At 43.1% G+C, this 21190-nt stretch overlaps 1 protein-coding gene across 2 annotated transcripts in view; it reads right to left on the bottom strand.

Moving 5' to 3' along the window:
- Window positions 1-21190, bottom strand: part of GARIN2 (golgi associated RAB2 interactor family member 2) — a 29898-nt gene that overhangs the window by 7792 nt on the left and 916 nt on the right. The window contains exons 3-7 of one of the 2 annotated variants that reach the window (XM_047796133.1): window positions 17054-17141; window positions 13418-13593; window positions 10967-11166; window positions 9482-10007; window positions 5792-6039 (exon numbers count right to left, since the gene is read on the bottom strand). In XM_047796133.1, the coding sequence (XP_047652089.1) occupies window positions 5792-6039; window positions 9482-10007; window positions 10967-11166; window positions 13418-13576 (1133 nt within the window). In that variant the 5' untranslated portion in view covers window positions 13577-13593; window positions 17054-17141. Of the gene's footprint in view, window positions 1-5791; window positions 6040-9481; window positions 10008-10966; window positions 11167-13417; window positions 13594-17053; window positions 17142-21190 lie in introns of those variants that run through there. The other variant, XM_047796132.1, reaches the window with a different exon arrangement.

Raw genomic sequence — 21190 nt, 5'->3', positions numbered from 1 at the left:
TTTCTTTCTTTTTCTAGGGCTGCACATGCAGCAAATGGAATTTCCCAGGCTAGGGGTCCAATCAGAGCTGCAGCTGCTGGCCTGTACCACAGCCACAGCAACGCGCAAGATCCAAGCCAAGTCTTCAACCTATACCCCAGCTCCCAGCAACACCATATCCTTTACCCGGGCTGGGGATCAAATCCGCATCCTCATGGATACTAAGTAGTTGGGTAGTTACTGCTGAGCCACAAGGGGAACTCTGAAAACACTTATTTTCTTAACCTCATTGACATGCTAAAATATAAACTTAAGTCAGTTAATTTTTCACCAAATCTTTGTTTCTTGACTGCATTTTCAAAACTATTTTGGAAGTATTGAGGTTTGAGTAAAAGGGTTTCAGAAGAACAATTACCCTTGAATAAAATCTTCTCAGATAAATGTATGAAGATATAATTCTGATCCATTTATGGGGCTGGCAAATTCATGCAGTTCAAGTTCTGCAATGGATCTTTCCAAAGTAAAGGTTAAATTACTAATTTTCTGAGAAGTCTGCAAACAAGTGCTAATGCAGCCTTTACCAAATAGGTCTGGTGATTTAAATAAGGGTGGGTCTAATAATAAAAGTTTTCAAGAAATGGAGAAATATCAAGTAAGTGTACTTAAAAAAAAAAAAAAGTGCAAAGCAAAATTAAGCCTGTCATTACTCTCTTTAAAACAAAGAGTCATAGTAGTTGGAGTTGCTGTCGTGGCGCAGTGGTTAACGAATCCGACTAGAGAACCATGAGGTTGAGGGTTCGGTCCCTGCCCTTGCTCAGTGGGTTATCATCCGGCGTTGCCGTGAGCTGTGGTGTAGGTTGCAGACGTGGCTCGGATCCCACGTTGCTGTGGCTCTGGCGTAGGCGGGGGGGGGGGGCTACAGCTCCGATTGGACCCCTAGCCTGGGAACCTCCATATGCCGAGGGAGCGGCCTAAGAAATGGCAAAAAGACAAAAAAAAAAAAAGTCATAGTATCACTACTGCCAAGTTATAAGAAGGAATGGAAATGCTTATAAAGTAAATCCTTCACTTATAAAGCACCCAGTGTGACATTATAGAAGTCTCCAGAGTCTTTCACTCATCTAGATTTAAAATTGCTCAATTTACATTTGAAAGGCCAGTGAAATCTGAGGACAGGATAATCAACAAGGGCATTGTGCAATTTTTTTTTTCAATATTCCAAAGTACATGGTTAGAAAGTATGACTGAAATCCATGGTCCTGGAGGAGAAAAATATAGTAGAATTTATTTATTACTCTCACAGTGTCTTGACTTAATCCTACAAATGTCCCAGGAATAAGGCATCTGTGAATTCCATTCTGGTCTTTGATATTATTACAGCTTTCACTTATATAATTAACATTTTCAGATTAGCTAGTAATTTTGTTCCTGATATAAACAGGCAATAGAATCTAATCTATGCTTGATTAAATTGGATGTAAAAGAATTACTTAGAACCAGAAATTTTTTGGGCTTTGTTGTCTATTTCTTTCTTTCTCTCCGATAGAGACTAATACAACTTTGAATGTGCAGATGATTTTTCATCCTAAAAATTTAAGTTATCTTTACAGGTTTTAATATCATTAAAAACTGTTAAGAGCTGATCTAGGGAGTTTCTGTGGTAGCTCAGTGGTTAACAAACCCCATTAGTATCCATGAGGACATGAATTTGATCCCTGGCCTCACTCAGTGGGTTAAGGATCTGGTGTTGCCGTGAGCTGTGGTGTAGGTCACAGATGCGACTCGAGACTCGGATCCTGCATTGCTGTGGCTGTAGCTGTGGTGTAGGCCAGCAGCTGTAGCTCCAATTTGACCCATAGCCTGGGAACTTCCATAAGTAGCAGGTGCGGCCCTAAAAAGACAAAAAGACCAAAAAAAAAAAAAAAAAAGCACTAATCTAATGCCCAGAGGATTTTTAGGGTAGTAAGATTGTTCTGTGTGTAATGATGGATAAATGTCAGTGTGCATATGTCAAAACACTTGCAACACAAACAATGAACCTTAAACTAGGAACTATAGTTAATAATGTATCAATTTTGATCATTAATTGTAACAAATATACCACAATAATGCAAGGTGTTATTTACACCAGAAACATAGGAGCAGAGTGAGGAGGTGGCAGTTGGGTGGGTGCATGGGGCTCTCTGTACTATCTGCTCAATTATTCTATAAATCTAAAACTGTTTTTTTTTAAATAAAAAATTAAGTTATTTATTTATTTATTAGCTGCACTCTATACATATGGAAGTTCCCTGGCCAGGGATTGAAGCTGAGCTGCAGCTGTGACCTATGCCACATCTACAGCCATGCTGGATTCTTAACCCACTGCACCAGGCCAGGGACTGAACCAGAGACGCTGCAGAGACAATGCTGGATCCTTAGCTGCATCACAGTGGGAACTTCCGATAAAGTTTATTATTTTTCAAAGTTTTTTTTTAAAGTCACTAAAAATTGGGAGTTCCCTTCGTGGCTCAGTGGTTAATGGACCCGATTAGGATCCATAAGGATGAGGGTTTGACCCCTGGCCTTGCTCAGTGGGTTAAGGATCCGGGGTTGCCTTCCAAATGCAGTGGGTGCTGCCCTAAAAATAAATAAAGGTACTAAAAACTAGTCCAGTGCTTCAGGGCATCTATTATGTGCAAAATGGCAAGGAATAAAGTTGAAATGATTTAAACAGGTAACACTGTTGATTTTGAATTGTGTGTTTCTGAAGCCTTAGACAAGGGCATGAATGAAATACAGCAGAAGGAACACATCAGAGTGATCAGATGTGATTAATTATTATTTAGGACAAATTGTTAGATTAGATAGATTCATTTTTATCTAATTTGTTTTTCAGAAATATTTATGCTTTTCTATGAAAGTTACACTCATGTGTTGCAAAAGATACATTTCCTTTTTCCTTTTTAGGGCCATACCCACGGCACATGGAGGTTCCTAGGCCAGGGGTTGAATCAGAGGTGCAGCTGCCAGCCTATACCACAGCCAGGACAAAACCAGATTCGAGAAGCATCTGTGACCTATGCCTGCAACTTGCAGCAACACTGGATCCTTAACCCACTGAGCAGGTCTAGGGATAGAACCCGCAACCTCGTGGTTCCTAGTCGGATTTGTTAACTACTGAGCCACGATGGAAACTCCAGCAAAAGGTACATTTTCTATTGTGTGGCATCTGCTTCTATACCTTTGCTGGTTACATTCCTTTGTTTTTCTCTGACCACATTTTTTTTTTTTCTTCTTTTTAGGGCTGTATGTGAGGCATATGGAAGTTGCCAGGCAAGGGGTCCAATGAGAGCTGCAGTTGCCAGCCTGTACCACAACTGTAGCAACGCAGGATCTGAGCTGCGTCTGTGACCTACACCACAGCTCATGGCAATGCTGGATCCTGACCCACTGAACAAGGCCAGATATCGAACCTGCATCCTCGTGGATACTAGTCGGATTCATTTCTGCTGCATCACAGTGGGAACTCCTCTCTGACTAATTCTGACTGACAGTTGCTTTTTAAAGTCTTCCTTCTTTCTCCCGGAACACATCAGACTTTCAGTAGTTGTCCTGGTTGTTATTTAGTTCTACTGAAAGAACTCAGTGATTACCATCAAGAAAAAATAGATCAGGGTTCTGGGAGGAAATTTCTCTACTTCAGCTACTCTTCTACCGTCAACCTAAAGCAGGAAAAGTTCTTGAGCATTGAACCCATTTTTATTATATTTTTTTGAATCCAAACTTCAGAGTTCCTGTTCCTGAAGATGATCTACACTTCCAAATTTTTCTAGGTTTAGTTTTAAAATATTTTATTCATTTTTCCATCTGAAAATTTTTGTGGTACAGCATTAATCTTTGACTATCATTATCAAGAAGTTTATAGGAGTTCCCGTCGTGGCGCAGTGGTTAACAAATCTGACTAGGAACCATGAGGTTGTGGGTTCGGTCCCTACCCTTGCTCAGTGGGTTGACGATCCGGTGTTGCCGTGAGCTGTGGTGTAGGTCACAGATGCGGCTTGGATCCCGCGTTGCTGTGACTCTGGCGTAGGCCCATGGCTACAGCTCCGATTTGACCCCTAGCCTGGGAACCTCCATATGCCGCAGGAGCAGCCCAAGAAATAGCAAAAAAAAAAAAAGAAGAAGTTTATAGACTTTTCATGTCTCTTTTGAACCCATATCAGTTTGAATCTATTTTTCTATATTTCTAGCTTCTCAACTTTGCACTGGTGCTTTTGATGGCCATTTAATTATAACATGGATTAAGATTTTATAGGACCAAGTCCCTCTAGACATGATCCATCTCCAATAGTTTCCTTGAGATTGCCTTATCTTTTTCCCATTTTATAATTCCTCTAAGATATCCTATTGAGATCGTTGGTACAGTATTAAGTAAGTCTATAAATCAATTTAGGAGGTCCTGTCACCTTTGCTTCTTAAATCTGCCAGCCTAGAAAGAGAACTTGTATTTCCTTATTCAAGTTGTCTTTTATGTCTGCTATTAAATTAATGTTTTATAATTCCATGTATACAGATCTCTTGTCACTCTTACTAAATATTTGATTTTTATTGTTGCTTTTGAAAAATACATTTTTAAATGTATTTTGTTTGTTGATAAAAATCATAAAACAAAATTATTTTGTGTGTAATCTTTTAATCTGTGAACTTCCTAAACTTGTTTATAAACTATTATCTTTGATAAAACTCTGTAAATCAATTATAATGGAAAAAAATCATATTAAAAAATAAAAAGAACTCAGGGATTCCCCAGTGGCCTAGCAGTTAGGGATTTGGTGTTGTCAGTGTTGTGGCTTGGGTTCGATCCCTGGCTGGGGAACTTCTGCATGCTGGCTGTGGGAGTGGCCAAAAATAAATAACTGAATAAAAATAAACTAAAAAAAACAGAACTCAGGCAGAACTCATTACATGCCTCATTTTCATTCTTGCTAATATAGCATTTAGATCTCTATATTTTTCACTGTTTTTTGGTTAGCTGTTACTCCAGAATGGTCAAACTTTTATCTTTATGATATCACAGTACTCTCTCACATTCATCTTGCACTTGAGTATGACAATTATAAAAAATAGTGTCTCAGATTATTAAATTATTGATTGGAAATGCAGACAAGTGTAAGGGATATGTAGAGAAGAAAACAAAGAGAAGTGTAAAGATAAAAGTACCCATGATCACTCTAGAAACCAGTGCCCCTAACTCCTAAATTGAACGTGGTGTTACTATTCTGTTTCCTTCAGCAGACACCATGGACACCAGGCAGACAGCCCAGAATGCCATCTGAATGGGGTGAGAAGTTGATGTGAAAATAAAAATTAGACAAGGTTGAATCAAATGTGAATAGTTGAGTTGACTAGGTAATCATTTAATCACATTGTACGTATGGCTAAGAATCTTCAGTAACAAACGCCCAGGGGCAGGGACTTTAAAGCAAGGACCTACTTCTATCCCCCCACCCCTTTTTTTTTGGTCTTTTTGCCATTTCTTGGGCAGCTCCTGCGGTATATGGAGGTTCCCAGACTAGGGGTCGAATCGGAGCTGTAGCCACCGGCCTACACCAGAGCCACAGCAACACGGGATCCGAGCCGCGTCTGCAACCTACACCACAGCTCACAGTGACACGGGATCCTTAACCCACTGAGCAAGGGCAGGGACCGAACCCGCAACCGCATGGTTCCTAGTCGGATTCGTTAACCACTGTGCCATGATGGGAACTCGCCTCCCCTACTTATATACTTTGTGTCTTAGCATCACTCGTCATTTCTCTGCCTCACGTACCTGGATTCTTCAGCCTTGAGAGCTGTGCTTTTAGAGTCCGTTGTCTTTATTTCGGAGGGTCTGTTGCTCATCTCCGTGGCTTTATTCATCTCATTTTCTTCTGGAGCCAAAGTTGTTTGAATACATCTTTCACCTTCGAAAGTCAGCGTTAGGTTCGAGATGGTGACATGTTTTGAGGAGTCTCGAAACTCATTTCTACTTTTTGTATCTCGTAGACACCCAGGCTTCAGAATGGTTTCCGTTTTGTCCTTTGAAAATAACAAGCAGTGGCAAATCAGGTAACAGAAGAGCATCATACAGACATTATTTATGGATCAGTAATCCTTTCACTCATGTTTACTGAGTGCCCTTGAATGCAGATGATGAGGGGATGAGGCTTGGATGAGGCTGTTGAGATGAGCCCGGTGGGCACTGGCAACTGGCATGGCACATTCTGAAGCTCATGTGGTCAGGGACACCAATGTCACCTCACACAAGAAAATTAGTACTTAATTACAGAACTTCCTCTCTCTGAATTGGAGAGAAAGGAAGGTTTTCTAGAAATGCCTTGCCACCTGCTTCCCCATCCAAAGTTGCTCTTGAGTTAAGAGAATCTAATAGGTGACAGGAGTTGGAGGTTCATAGCAATACTAAAGATTTTGTTTTCCAAAACACTGAGAACTTATACCTAAAACTTTTTTTTTTCTATTGTCTTTTCAGGGCTGCACCTGTGGCATATGGAGGTTCCCAGGCTAAGGGTTGAATCGGAGCTGTAGCTGCCGGCCTATACCACAGCTCATGGCAATGCTGGATCCTTAACCCAATGAGCAAGGCCAGGGATTGAACCCTCATCCTCATGGATATTAGTTGGGTTCGTTATCCACTGAGCCCCAACGGGAACACCTAAAATTTATGACCCTAAACTCTCTCCCCTTCTCCCAATGTCCTGGTTCCTGTTGATTCACTACCTCTCCAGCACTCCCTGCTTCCCTCAGAATCTCAGGCTTCAGAGCAATAGGCCCGCCGGTCTTAATTTAGACGCTTGTTCTAACATTCCTCACATCTGCACCTCCTTCCTTTGTCATTTCCTAGTCCATCACCTCTGTGACTTTTCCTGGAAAATAATGCAGTACTCTTCTCTAAAGATAAAGATAAAACTTTTTTTCCCTGATAATGAAAGTAATATATATTCACCATAGACTATTTAGAAAATCCTAAAAGATATAACATGAAAGGGAGAAAATTATTGCCTGCTTGATGACACAGGCCAGAAATAACCACTATGGCCCATTTCATTCTGGTCCTTTTGTCCATTTATTTTGAATGTGTTTGCTTTGTGATCATATGTCAGTTCTGCTGCCTACATTTTCGCCTAATGATTTATTATTACAATTTCCCCTATATTAAAAATTATAGTAGTTCCCGTGGTGGCGCAGTGGTTAACAAATCCGACTAGGCTGCGGGTTCGATCCCTGGCCTCGCTCAGTGCGTTAAGGATCTGGCATTGCTGTGGCTGTGGCGTAGGCCTGTGGCTACAGCTCTGATTGGACCCCTAGCCTGGGAACCTCCATATGCCACGGGAGTGGCCCTAGAAAAGACACACACACACAAAATTATGTAAAGCTACTTGAATTTTTCTAATTTATCATAGGAAGAAGAAAATTCAGAAACATGAAGAAAACACAAATTGCTTATAAGCCTGCAGTCTAGACATAAACTACTATTAACACTGTGACTTTTCCCCTGCTGTTGTCTGTGTGTGTATATGCATTTTATGTGATACACATAAATTCGTCACTTTTCACTTGGCTTTATATCATAAACTTTTTTCCAAGTAAAGAAAAATTCTCCAACTTCAGTGGCCCCAGAGTAGTGATACGTCTAACAAATATTTACTGAGTGTCTTTGATCCTGCCAGTCACCATGGTTGCTCCTGAAAGAGAGAAACATGGCACCTGCCCTTTTTAGATTTATATTCATTTAGCCATTTCCTTGGGGTGGATGTTTAGGTTACCTCTGTATTTTCATTTTTATAAACGTGGTATAGATGTGGTGGATTAACATCTTTCTAGCTAAATCCTCATTCCTATTGGTGATCAATTCCTTAAGAAAGATTCCTAGCAGTGGAATCACTGCGTCAAAGGGTGGCAACATGTCTAGGGTCTTGATTCATAAGGATTTCAAAGACGGTTGTTCCAATTCGCACCCTACCATGAATCAATACAAATTCCAACGGGACCTCACTTTTACTAACACTGACTGCTTTTTATCCTTTCTTTTTTTTGCTATTTAGGGCCTGCACCCACAGCATATGGAGGTTCCCAGGCTAGGGGTCAAATCAGAGCTGCAGCCACTGGCCTACACCACAGCTCACAGCAACGCCAGATCCTTAACCCACTGAGCGAGGCCAGGGATCAAACCTGCATCCTCATGGATCCTAGTCGGGTTCGTTAACCACAACCACTTAGCCACAAAGGGAACTCCTGTTTTTTTTTTTTTTTTTTTTTGTTCTTTTAACTAATAGTTTTATAGGTGAAATTTTTTTAAGTTTGCATTTTTTTGATTACTAGTGAGGTTAAACTTTTCCACTAAATATATTAGTGGGCTGTTTCTTCTTCTGCCCAAAGCCCATCTTTGCCCTCTGCCATTTTTATATCGTGGGCCCTATGGAAGGTTCTCAGCAGCACTCCACACACCAATCCCTTTTCCTACAATCTATCCTGCTGTCAGAGTAATCTTTCAGAAACACAGCTCCTTCACTCCCTTACACAGAGAATTTCTGTGGCTCAGATTTGCCCAAGGGCAGAGTCTACACTTCTTATTTTGGCTTTCAAGGTTTACAGGCAATTCTATACCCTCATATTTTCCACGTATATTAGGCTCCAGCCAAACTGAACTATTCTTGGATATGGCTCTGTGATTTTCCACTTTCCGGCCCTTTCTAAAGCTACTCACTTCTTTTGGTATTTTATTTTCCTATTTCCACCCTCACTTTTAATTCTTGAAATGTCACCCCATCCATCCTTCAGGGTGCATCATGCTTTTGTATACATTTAAACCTTAAAATAGCCCTTACATGATATTAATATCCTCATTTTAGAGTCGAGGAAACTGAGGCTCAGGCAGGGTCAGTGACTTGGCCAAACTAATGGGCAGTGGAGCAGGATTCTACCTCAGGGTTTCTGATGGCAAAGTTCTTTCCATCCCACCGTAGCTTTCAGATACAGGGTTAAGTTTTGTGGTAAGGACAGTTACTGCCTATTTCAGGAGATATCTTATAACTCCTTTATACGAGGACTCAGCTCGGATCTCTCTCTCTCTCTCTTTTACTTTCCTTTTTATGGCTGCACCTGCAGCATATGGACGTTCCTGGGTCAGGGGTTGAATCAGAGCTGCAGCTGAGGCCTACGCCCCTGCCACATGGGATCCATGCCACACCTTTGATCTATGCCTCTGCTAGCAGCAATGCCAAATCCTTAACCCACCGAGTGAGGCCAGGGATTGAACCCACATCCTCACAGAGACAACATTGGGTCTTATCCCTCTGAGCCACAGTGAGAACTCCCAGATCTCATTATTAAAGTTAGATGACTCAGAGCAAATTCCATAGCATTTTGATAAGTGATGTCAGGTAGCTAACCAAAAAGAGGGACCTTGGTTATCACTCTCATTCTTGATGATTAGAGAATGAAAATCTTCCATGTCACATACCTTTTCCTCTTGCTTGGCCCTGAGTATGTCATCATTCTCAAACACCACTGTGACCCCCGAGCCCCCTGTGGCATCACAGAGGTCTGTGACTTCTGTGACTTCTGTGACAATTCTTATATCTGGGGCCTCTGTGATCTCATTTTCTGGAACATCTGTAACATCGGTGACGTCGGTGACGTCCGTGAATTCTGAGAAATCAGTGCTTTCTATGGGGTCTGAACATGTGTGCAGGTGCGAGGCCTGCACAGCTGTGAAGGCTGCAATATCCATGATGTCCACGGAGCCTGTGATGTCGGTGCTATTTGTGATTTCCGAGAGGCTGGAGACTTCCGACACTTTGGAAGCTTTGGCTTTCTCCTGATTCAAGAGGGAGATGAGTTCCACCCACTGACAAAATAGCGTGTCTTGTTTGCAGGCCGGGGCACAGAGCTGTAGGTAGTAGGCTCGGCCACTCACCAGCTTTACTTTGATGCGCATATTCTCAGCGTCATGCACAGAAAGAGTCACAAACTGCAGAGGGAGAAACCTGCAGACAAATGCAAGTATCTGGAGGCTTGACTGGAAACCACCACAAGGCCGTTCCTTTCATAGCAGTTTAAGGAATGAGACTCAACAGGCATGGGGGGAGGGGTAGGCTTGGGATGGGGCAGGACCTTCTTGTGGCCACCAGGTTCCCAGGTCTGGTTCTTAGCTTCTGAGGCTCAAAACTTTGATTTTCAGTACAAGTAATCAGGCTCATGAGGGGCCCCTCACCTAAGTCATACTCCTGAGACTCTGATGAACTAAAATATCAGAGTAGCAACTACTTACTGTTTATTCAAGGAAAAGTCGTCTCATTTAGTTAATCTTTCAAGGTTGAGATTGAACGACGTTAGTGATTTGCTCTGGGTCATATAGCAAGTTGGTGGCTTGAGACCAGAGAGCCGACTCTGATGGAAGTTGGGATGGTGGGGGAGGGGCATGTTCTAGGGAGGCATTTTATTTTTATTTTCTTTTTTAGAGTCCCACCCTTGGCATGTGGAAGTTCCCAGGCTTGGAGTCCAATCGGAGCTGCAGCTGCCAGCCTACGCCATAGCCACAGCAACACCAGATCTGAGCCATGCCTGTGACCTACACCACAGCTCACGGCAACTCTGGATCCTTCGCCCACTGAGCGAGGCCAGGGATCGAACCCGCATCCTCATGGATCCTAGTCAGATTCATTATCACTCAGCCACAACGGGAACTCCTAGGGAGGCATTTTATTGTGAGCCTTCGGTTCCTGTTCCTTAGGTTTAATTTTGGAAAGTGAATCGCCTGTTTGACCCCCAGGTTGTCACACCATCTCCCCAGACTTTGAGGATGTGACTCCTTCTGCAGCAGGGAGTGCAAGTGAGATGCTCCCTGGGGGCATGTGTCACCTGTGTTTCTACTCCCAGCTCCCTGGGGCGGGGGGGGGAGCAGCATATTATGTGGAAGGTCTTAACCTCTTTCCTTTGTTCTCACCTGGTGAGCACCAGTTTCTCTGAAGAAGGAGACGTCAGAAGACTTTCAAACAGGGGTTCGGAGTCCTTCTGGGCGGCAGGTGTCAGATGTGCCAGCAGCATCACGCTGGGGATCTTGTGGGTGGGACTAGAAGAGCAGATGCCCACAGTCACCCAGTTGGCTCGATTATGCAGGTAAATGGATTCACCTCTCCTATTGACCTAAGGCAGAGAACAGGAAGAGGAGTTTTTTGATAAAGTACATGGCCCTGGAGTTCCCACTGTGGCTCAGTGGAAACAAATCTGACTAGTATTCATGAGAACGTGTGTTTGATCTCTGGCCTCGCTCATTGGGTTAAGGATCCGGCGTTGCTGTGAGCTCTGATCTGGCGTTGCTGTGAGCTCGAATCTGGCATTGCTGTGGCTGTGGTGTAGGCCAGCAGCAACAGCTCCAATTAGACCCGTAGCCTGGGAACCTCCATACGCCACAGGTGCGGCCCTAAAAAGACAAAAGACAAATGGTGAGCTCATTCCCGTGAGATGGGATTGCTTTCAGCAGGGGCATGTGACCCATGCCAGGCCAATGAGACTCTAGTAGGGGCCCCCTGGTGGCTCTGGAAAAGGGTCTCAGCCCTCACAGAGCTGCAAGGATGAGACGAATCCCTTCCATTGCTGGCAGCTGCCATGTCCTGTTTGCATGTGATGTTCTCAAGGGAGCTACTTTGAGGTTGATGGAGCAAAAAGAGAGGACCCAGGTCCCTGACGAGCCCCCTTGAGTAAGCTGATGTCCCATAGACCTTTCTCTCTACCTGGGATAATTGTTGTTCTTTTTCTTTTCCTTTTTTCCTTTTTAGGGCCATACCCTCGGCATATGGAGTTTCCCAGGCTAGGGGTTGAATCAGAGCTGTAGCTGCTGGCCTACACCACAGCCACAGCAACTCAGGGATCCGAGCCACATCTGCGACCTACATATAGCTCACAACAACTCCAGATCCCTGACCCACTGAGTGAGGCCAGGGATTGAACCTGCATCCTCATGGATACTAGTTGGATTCATTTCTACTGCAGCACAACAGGAACTCCCTGTTCTTTTTCACTTACACTTGAGTTAGGAACCTTGGTAACTTGCTGCGAAAGACATACTAACCACAAGAGGTTCGGTGCATCGAAGAGAATAATTTATCCAGTTATGACCTGGGGCGAAATCTGGTTTATAAAATCCTGAGTGCTTACCCCAGAGCTCACAAATGGTTATTTGAAAAATGGCAGAAGAAATGTGAAAGATATGGGAGTTCCCATCGTGGTACAGCAGAAATGCATCCAACTAGGAACCGTGAGTTTGCGGGTTCGATCCCTGGCTTTGCTCAGTGGGTTAAGGATCTGGCATTGCCGTGAGCTGTGGTGTAGGTTGCAGACGTGGCTTAGATCCCAAGTTGCTGTGGCTCTGGGGAAGGCCGGTGGCCACAGCTCCCATTAGACCCCTAGTCTGGGAACCTCCATATGCTGCGGGTGTGGCCCTAAAAAGACCAAAAAAAAAAAAAAAAATGTGAACGATACAATAAAAAGAAGTAGGAAAGAAGCACACAGAAGGTAAAGTACATCAAATCATAAATCAGGGCTTATCGCATGCATCCCGGGGCACGACTTGAACATTAGTGTTCTTCAAGCCTTGCCTCTCTCCTACAGTGTCTGGGGGTGAGGGGCTCTCCCATCAGTGCAGAGAACACGTGTATGAAGATGAAGGCATGTCTGTTGTCTTCCCTGTCATCCCTTTCTAGAATCAGCTGAGTTGCTGCTTGAATGGCTATGTTCTGTGTTAGACGTGGGTGTGTCATTTCCATGAAGTTAAAAGTCATTTCCATGAAGTTAAAGAGTACGGCCCACGTCGCTTCCCTCATTTCCTCATCTTTTTTTTTTGGGGGGGGGGGTGTCTGAGTATTTTAATGTTCAATATTTAGAGGAAAGTGAGAACTTCTCTCAAATGCACTGCAGTGTGGTTTCAGTCATAATGTTAGTACATTTTTAGGAGAAGGAAACTTTTCTTCCTGACATAAAGGGACAGTTACAGTTTACCTTGAGAGCTAAGAACGAAAATACATTTTAATCCCTAGTTGTGTCAGGACTGTTCTTTAAATGTCTCCTAAGTCTAGGAAAGGAGTTATCTGAAAGCTTTCCTGGGGCAGGATAGTCTAAAAATGACTATAATCCTTTTGCATAACTTTGGGGAGATTATGTTAGCGTGACAATTGCAGTGGAGCTGGGAGAGAATTCCTAGGGAAGAGTTTGTGGGGAAAATTTGAAATGAATTTTCCTTTTACGTGATAATGACTTTAGGTTGTTTGAATTTCCCAAACGCTTCCCTTTATATGTCTTTCCCAAACACATCCCCTTGCCACAATCTTTTCCATTTTTTTTTGAGAAAATTAATTACTAAAGTTATCGGAACTTAATTCAGGGCTCGACTACTATTTACCTGGATAAAATTGCTTTCTAATATGGGAGGAGACACAAAGGGGGCGTACTCTCCTCCATCCAACATATTTTGAAGCTCTCCTGGATCCTGGGAGTCTGGGATGCAGATGTCGTCTTCCTCATTGATCCTCGTGGCAGACTTCCTGTTATTCTTCTTCATTGCGCTTATGTAAAAACCTCAGGACATCAAGGAAACAGAAGTACAATGAACAGAGGGACAGAGAAAATGTAATGTGATAATTAAGTTGCCTCCCTTACTCATTAATTCATATTTTATCAATATCTGTGGTATGCCAGGCACTGTGCTGGACACGGGAGATCTGTCTGGACAAGCCTGATACGAGATGCCTGCCTTCCTGCAGGTTACACTCTCTGGGGAAACAGAGAGTAAACAAGGGAGAAAAAAAAAAAAAAAAAGACGTTGGATGATAAGGGCTACAAAGACCCTGGATGAGATCCATGTGATAAAAAAGTGCCTGGGGTATAGGGCTGGCAACAGGCATTTTAATTAGGCTGGTTAGGGGAGGCTTCATAACATACCCCAAACCATTACTTTCAACCTTCCTAATTGGGGGTACCACTATCCTTCCCACAATGCAGTGTTCCCAAGTCCTTTTTCCCACATAGGGAATCAAAACAATCAGAATGGTGGATGTCTATCTAATCACTGACAGCTCTTCATTCCCTGCTTTGTCTGGGTCTCTCTCTAGAAACTACTCTAACAGACAACAGTGTCTCTACATCATTGGAGTTCACCTTTCATCCACCAGAAATCTCAGAATTCCAAGAAGGCAACAAGGCCCCAGGATGCAATTCTATTCAAACCTTCAAAAGACCAGCCTTCCCTCATCACAAACTCCATGCCAGTGAGAGGAAGCATCCTTAACAGGCAAGCAGTGAGTCCTGTAACTTATTTCCACCTTTCTCAGAGATCCTTTTTATTCTTTTCCTAGCCAAGATAGAGGATAGTAGCAAACTCGGTCTTGTCTCTGTCCCAGCCAGGGCGTGGGGTGCAGAGTTCACTGCTGCCTGGCATCCTGTGAGACTGACTCTGGCAATTCTCATCAGACCTTCCAGTGGTGACAATGCAATGCCCCCTTCAGTGCATCTTACACATCAGCAACTTAGCAAAAGTTGGAGTTCCCGTTGTGGCTCATTGGTTAACGAAATCTGACTAGGAACCATGAGGTTGCGGGTTTGATCCCTGGCCTCGCTCAGTGGGTTAAGGATCCGGTGTTGCCATGAGCTGTGGTGTAGGTTGCACACGCAGGTCAGATCTGGTGTTGCCGTGGCTGTGGCGTAGGCCAGTGGCTACAGCTCCGATTCGACCTCTTGCCTGGGAACCTGCATATGCCATGGGTGCAGCCCTAGAAAAAGACAAAGAAGACAAAACAAACAAATAACTTAGCAAAAGTAAAATGAGTCAAGAGTATAAGCTTTACATGCAAGATTTCATTTGATTCTAAAAGCTATGCAGTAGCATCATTAAGATGCTTGTTTTGGAGCTCTCTTGTGGTGCAGTGGATTAAAGATTCAGTGTTGTCACTGCAGCAGCTTGGGTCACTGCTGTCATGCGGGTTTGATCCCTGACCTGGGAACTTCCACCTGCCATGGGTGTGGCCAAAAAAATAAAAGGTCAGAGGGGAAAGGAGCTCATTTTATGCACCCTGAGGCTTGGAGAGGGAAAGTCACTTACCTGAGGTCACACAGTTTTAAGTCTCCACACGGGGTTTCAGACCCTCATAGTCTGATTAGAGGAGCTTACGCTCTGGCCTAAGGTTCAGTCCTGTGTTGAGTGCTTGGGAAGACGCATGTGAGAGCCGGCAAGAGTGAGGCAGCTCAGGATAGATCAGGATGGATGGGAAAGAGGAAGAGGACAGAACCAAGGACAATAGAAAGTGCTGCCCCCTTCTTCCTCTTCCCTTCCCTTCCTGAATAATTGAGTATTTAATCCATTAGCTGGGAGAAAGAGGGGCAGGACTCCTCACTGAGGGGCAATGAGGAGCCACAGAACCCAAGGGAGGAAGAGGGCATCTATTGCCAGGAGAGGGTGCAGCCCAGTGTAAGATTTCAGAGCCAAGCAGCAGGAGGAGGGGCCTCAGAGGGAGAGAGGATGGCGGGAGAGATAGGCAATCAGTTCATAAAGGGGAATCAATCCTAACAAAATACGAGACCCTGAGACTCTTCTAAATTACAAGTTTGATGAGGAACAGAATATTCCCATAGTCAGAGTACCTCTCACCAACATATTTATCAAAGGGGAAAAAAGTAAGTTTACAGTGAAGAAGCCAGGCAGACGCCATCTCAAAGAAGTGATGAGTGAACACTATCAGTCATGCGAAAGATCAAAATGATGCACCACCTTACAGGATTCAGTGAGACGCACACAGCATCATTCTGTGCTATTCCTCCCAGAGATGCATGATCTGAAACCAGTTATTAGGAAACATCAGACAGATCTAAACTGAGAGACAGTCTACAGCATAACCAGCCTGTGATCTTAAAAAAATGTCAATGTAATGAAAGCCAAGGAAAGAGTATAGAACTGTTCCAGCCTGAAGGAGGCTAAAGAGACATGACAGTAATTCTCAACTGGATCCTTCAGCCATGTAAGCCATTATTGGGACAACTGGCAAACACTGAATGGAGTCTCAGGATGAGATGGTGGTAATAGGCAATGCTCACATCCTGGTTTTGATGGTTATATTTTGGCTATGTGGGAGAATGTCCTTGATTGAATTTGGGGATCGTAGGTCATCAAGTTGGCAAATTATTCTCAAAAGATTCAGGGGGAAAAGTCTTCGTGTTGTACTTAAAATATTTCTGTGAGTTTATGATTGTTTAAAAATTTTGATGGAAATAATAATACTACTAGAAAAGAGGAAGTAAAAGAAGCATTGACCAGAAGATGGATGAGTCCAGTGTTTGGCCATGGGTGCTAAAGGCTGGATGCCCAGGAGAGAACTTTCAACAGCAGTGAGAGAATCCTCACAGCGATTGGATGGTAGGAAAAAGGCACCTAATGGCCTGTCATCATGTACTTTTTCTCTCCTCCATGACTTATCCAGCAAGACAAGGCATTTATTTCATCATCTCTGGGTGGCTGAGAGACAGTGAAGTTGCCTTAGAGAATCAGAGGACACAGCAGGTGCTGAAAACACCAGTTGGATTCTTTGGGCCATAAAGACACAGTGATCTCCTGGAATATGACAAGAAAGCATGAGAAAAGGGCTCTCACGAGATGAGAGCAACGCATGATAGAGGAAAGAAAGCAAAGTCAGAGTCTTTTGGGTCAGAGATGCCAGCAACATCACAGCACCCATCCGCCCTTCAGTTCCCAGAATGGCTGTGATTTCTTACACTTTTGCCCTCAGCTGTAACGGTCTCCTATCAGTTCACGTGTTCCCTCCCCAGGTCTGGAAAAGGGCTGGTCACTGCAAGTGATGTCTTTGATATAATGGCTTTCTCAGAAGAGGAGAAGAGAAAAGACTGGAAAGTGAAGTAAATTGAAAGGGGGGGTGCGGAGAAAGGGAGGAAGAGACCAGGGAGGGGGCACGAGAGATTACGTAGCTCCGCCTCCCCCCCCCCCCCCCCGGCCCTCCCCTCCCCCCACCCCATACGCTCTGTCACCTCTTACCTCAACTCGGGGCCAAGCCACAGTTTTCTCTTAGAGACCAAGTCTTTAACTCACTTCAGCTTGGGCTTCCTCCTTTTCATGATGAAGTCTTTCGTGAAGGAAACAAAAAAAGGAAAAGAAAGTGTATTCAAAGGAAGACAATTTCACTATTACTCCTCATTTTCCTTTCACTCCTGAGGTCCACGCCTTAGGAAGGCATCCTCTAACTACACTGGGTCGGCGAAGTGGTCAGAGGGCTGCCGTCTGTATGTGAGCTGAGCTGTTGTTACTGGTTCCAGGCATGGTTTTTGGTGAACGGAACCAGATAATCCTGAGTCCATAGATCATAACTGGCCAAACAGGTGATATCTTGGGCTCCCATAGCCAATGGGGATATTTGACAATGTGACAAGAAGTAATACAGACTCAAATAACCACTGTGCCATGGAGGGGCCTAAGAAGCCTGGGGTTTTTTCTTCCTATAAAAAGCCAGAGTAGCCTATGCCACTCTCTCACTTCCCAGCTGGTAGTTGCGTCTGTGTATATACTGGCATATGCTCATGCCCACTGTTTTGTCACTTGTCTGTAGTTCTCACACCACATGGTGGTTGCAGTCACTATAAACAATCTTTTTTCCTCTCCATAAAATTCGGAGTTAACCCCTTCAGGAATACCTGAACCAGGTGAACCACAGCTCTAATTGCTCTTAGAACTCTAGTGCTGGAAGGCACTTCCTCTCTGTGTGCTCTGCTGTGCTTTTTTTTTTTTTTTTTTTGGTCTTTTTGTCTTTTTAGAGCCGCGCCCACGGCATATGGAGGTTCCCAGGCTAGGGGTCTAATCAGAGCTGTCGCCATTGGCCTACACCAGAGCCACAGCAATGTGGGATCTGAGCCACATCTGAGACCTACACGATAGCTCATGGCAATGCCCGATCCTTAACCCACAGAGCAAGATCAGGGATCGACCATGCATCCTTGTGGATACTAGTCGGGTTGGTTAACAGCTGAACCACTATGGGAACTCCCCTGCTGTGCTTTCTTGTGGGAAGATGACAGAAGAACAGCCTGACCGCCCGCTCACCGCACCCCGCCCTCTCAGCCAATGAGCAACCCTTACAGGAATATTGTTATTAATTTCAATAATTCGAATGACTCTAATTTAAGCCGGGCTTTTACAGATAGTTTTGTAGCTATATCCGCAACCTACACCCCAGCTCATGGCAACACCAGATGGCTGACCCAATGAGAGAGGCCAGGGATCGAACACACAACCTCATGGATTCGATTGCACTGCGCCACTATGGGAACCCCATCATAATCTTATTTTAGAACATTTTCATCATTATCCATGGATAAATTTTTAGTCAGGATAAATGAACATGACTAATGCATTTGAGTCTCTCTTGCGTCCCCCTGTGACTGTTACATGTCAGAGAAGGGTGTGAACATGGCCTTTATGTTGAGAAGTCAGAGCAGAGATATGTTGCAAGGGAATTTTGCAATAATGTTATTCCTACTGATAAGCTGAACATTTGTAGATTCTATATAAATATTTAAAAAGTAAAACAGCTTATTTATACATATTCTTTATGAAAGTTCATACGGTCTTACTTTACTCCAATTACATGTGCCGTATGTCTACAATACGGAACTCAAATAAAAAGTAAATTTTAGTATTAAAAATAACTTAATCACATTAAAAGGCCAATGCATGTATGGAATTATAATACATTGAATGTATGGAATTATAATTTACATTATGGAATTATAATAAATATGTGTTGAATTAACGCATGAATTACATCAGAGAAGCAAAGTTACTTCTCTCCATGGTTGCTATAGACCAGGGGAATACAAAGCTAGCTTCATTTCAAAGACACATAGAATCTTTTGTTATACTGTGTTCTACCAGGATCACGGTTTATATTTTTCCAATCATTTATGCTTTTCACCCAGCTCATTACATGTTTCCTATATCTAATTAAGCAAGCAAGACATGGAGTGATGTTACAGATGAAGATTTTTTTGTGTGTTGCAGAGCACAGACAACACAAAAGAATCTAGTTCTATTTGAGATGGACCCTAATTTATTCTTTCACTAGCAGATTCTTTGCATTCTTTATTTTTTTGAATTAGTGCTTTTTCCACTCTTGTTTTTTTCTTTCTTCTCTTTTTAGTTCCAACTGAGTGGAGATTAATTCAGCAGATAGTTAGACTGTACTTTTGTGCAGAACAACAGTATAAATTTTCATTTGAAAAAGCATCGTTGGCTACTTTTAGTAAAAGAAAACAAATTCCATATTAAAATCTGATTACAGACCAGAAATCAATGCTAGTGGTTTAATGGGGACACCAAGCCCAGAGAAGCAATGAGTTGTACCATTTCAGGGATGGAACTACTTCAGCTTTGCCTGGACTTTCATGATGTCACCAGGCTCGCCCCATCTGAGTAATGTTTCAAGAACGACCAAGGCCCCATTAGGGCTGAAAATACTGCAGCCATGAGGACCCTTCACCCTGTGGTGGGTGATGCTGTGGTTATCAATAATTGGTTATTCAGAATTTTTTGGACTTTTGATAGTTGGAATAGAAATTGGGAAGGGGAGACAGTGTGAGTCTGGGAACCAGTGTGGAAGTATTTTCATTGGCTTTTCTAACCACTGAAATCAGAGAGAGTGTCTATAAATGCCCAGAAAATATTCTTTGTTTTCATATGACTTTTATTTTTTTCCATTATAGCTGGTTTACAGCGTTCTGTCAATTTTCCACTGTACAGCGAGGTGACCCAGTTACACATACATGTATATATTCTTTTTTTTCTCACATTATTATGCTCCATCATAAGTGACCAGACATAGTTCCCAGTGCTACACAGCAGGATCTCATTGCTAATCCATTCCAAAGGCAATAGTCTGCATCTATTAACACCAAGCACCCCATCCATCCCACTCCCTCCCTCTCCCCCTTGGCAACCACAAGTCTATTCTCCAAGTCCATGATTTTCTTTTCAATGGAAAGGTTCTTTTGTGCCATATATTAGATTTCAGATATAAGTGATATCATATAGTATTTGTCTTTCTCTTTCTGACTGACTTCACTCAGTTTGAGAGTCTCTAGTATCTATCCTTCTTCTTTTTTTTTTTTTTTTTGTCTTTTTAGGGCTGCACTTGCAGTACATGGAGGTTCCCAGGCTAGGGGTCAAATCGGAGCTGTGGCTGCCGGCCTACACCACAGCTCACGGCAACACCGGATCCTTAACCCACTGAACAAGGACAAGGATTGAACCCACGTCCTCATGAATGCTAGTCAGATTTGTTTCCACTGAGCCATGAAGGGAACTCTGAAAATGTTCTAAGTGTTTGCTATTTACCATTTCCATGTGGTCTTTCCCCCACTGATATTCTATTATAAAACATTTTCAAAACTACAGCAAAGCTGAAAGAATTCTATGGTCAGTGTCTATATACCAACCATGGAGATTCTCTAGTCTTTTTCTCTTGCATGTGTTATTTCTATAATTACATGAAAGCTCTTGAATTATGGGGTTTGCCTGTCACTCATTAAATATTTGCTCTTTAAGATTAGTTCTTCATAGTACTTTGATGCATAGCATTTACTTAGATTTTTTTGAAGGTTCTTAACACACTAATAAACATATTTTTAGGGCTGGTCCATCACAATCCTAGGTTGGAATTCTGGTTGAACCTTAGAGAAAATCTAACTGTTATGGCCCCCTCTCTTCTGACAATGGGGGCCCAGCTAACTTCTCAGCTTTAGACAGAAAGCTCTGTGTTCTAGCTCCTCTCTCCTATTTGAAAAATTTTAAATGGCCATCTTTCCATCAATTCTCAGTCACTGATGGGGGGGGAATTGGGATATCAGTTTGAAAAATTAATTTTTAAAAATCATCCAGAAAACTTGTTTTCAAATTCTCAATGAAACTATTTTTTTAGGAAAAGAAATTCAGTAACCAGGTATTAAATCGCTGAGATTTTTGGCTTGTTCCAGTTGAGGTGCAAGAAATGAGACTTGAGGAGTTCCCGTCGTGGTGCAGTGGTTAACGAATCCGACTAGGAACCATGAGGTTGCAGGTTCGGTCCCTGCCCTTGCTCAGTGGGTTAATGATCCGGCGTTGCCATGAGCTGTGGTGTAGGTTGCA

The sequence above is a fragment of the Phacochoerus africanus genome, chromosome 9 (assembly GCF_016906955.1).
Source record: "Phacochoerus africanus isolate WHEZ1 chromosome 9, ROS_Pafr_v1, whole genome shotgun sequence".
Classification (NCBI taxonomy): Eukaryota; Metazoa; Chordata; class Mammalia; order Artiodactyla; family Suidae; genus Phacochoerus; species Phacochoerus africanus.
Note: the sequence above shows the minus strand (reverse complement) of the source record. Positions and strands in the feature narration are given on the sequence as shown.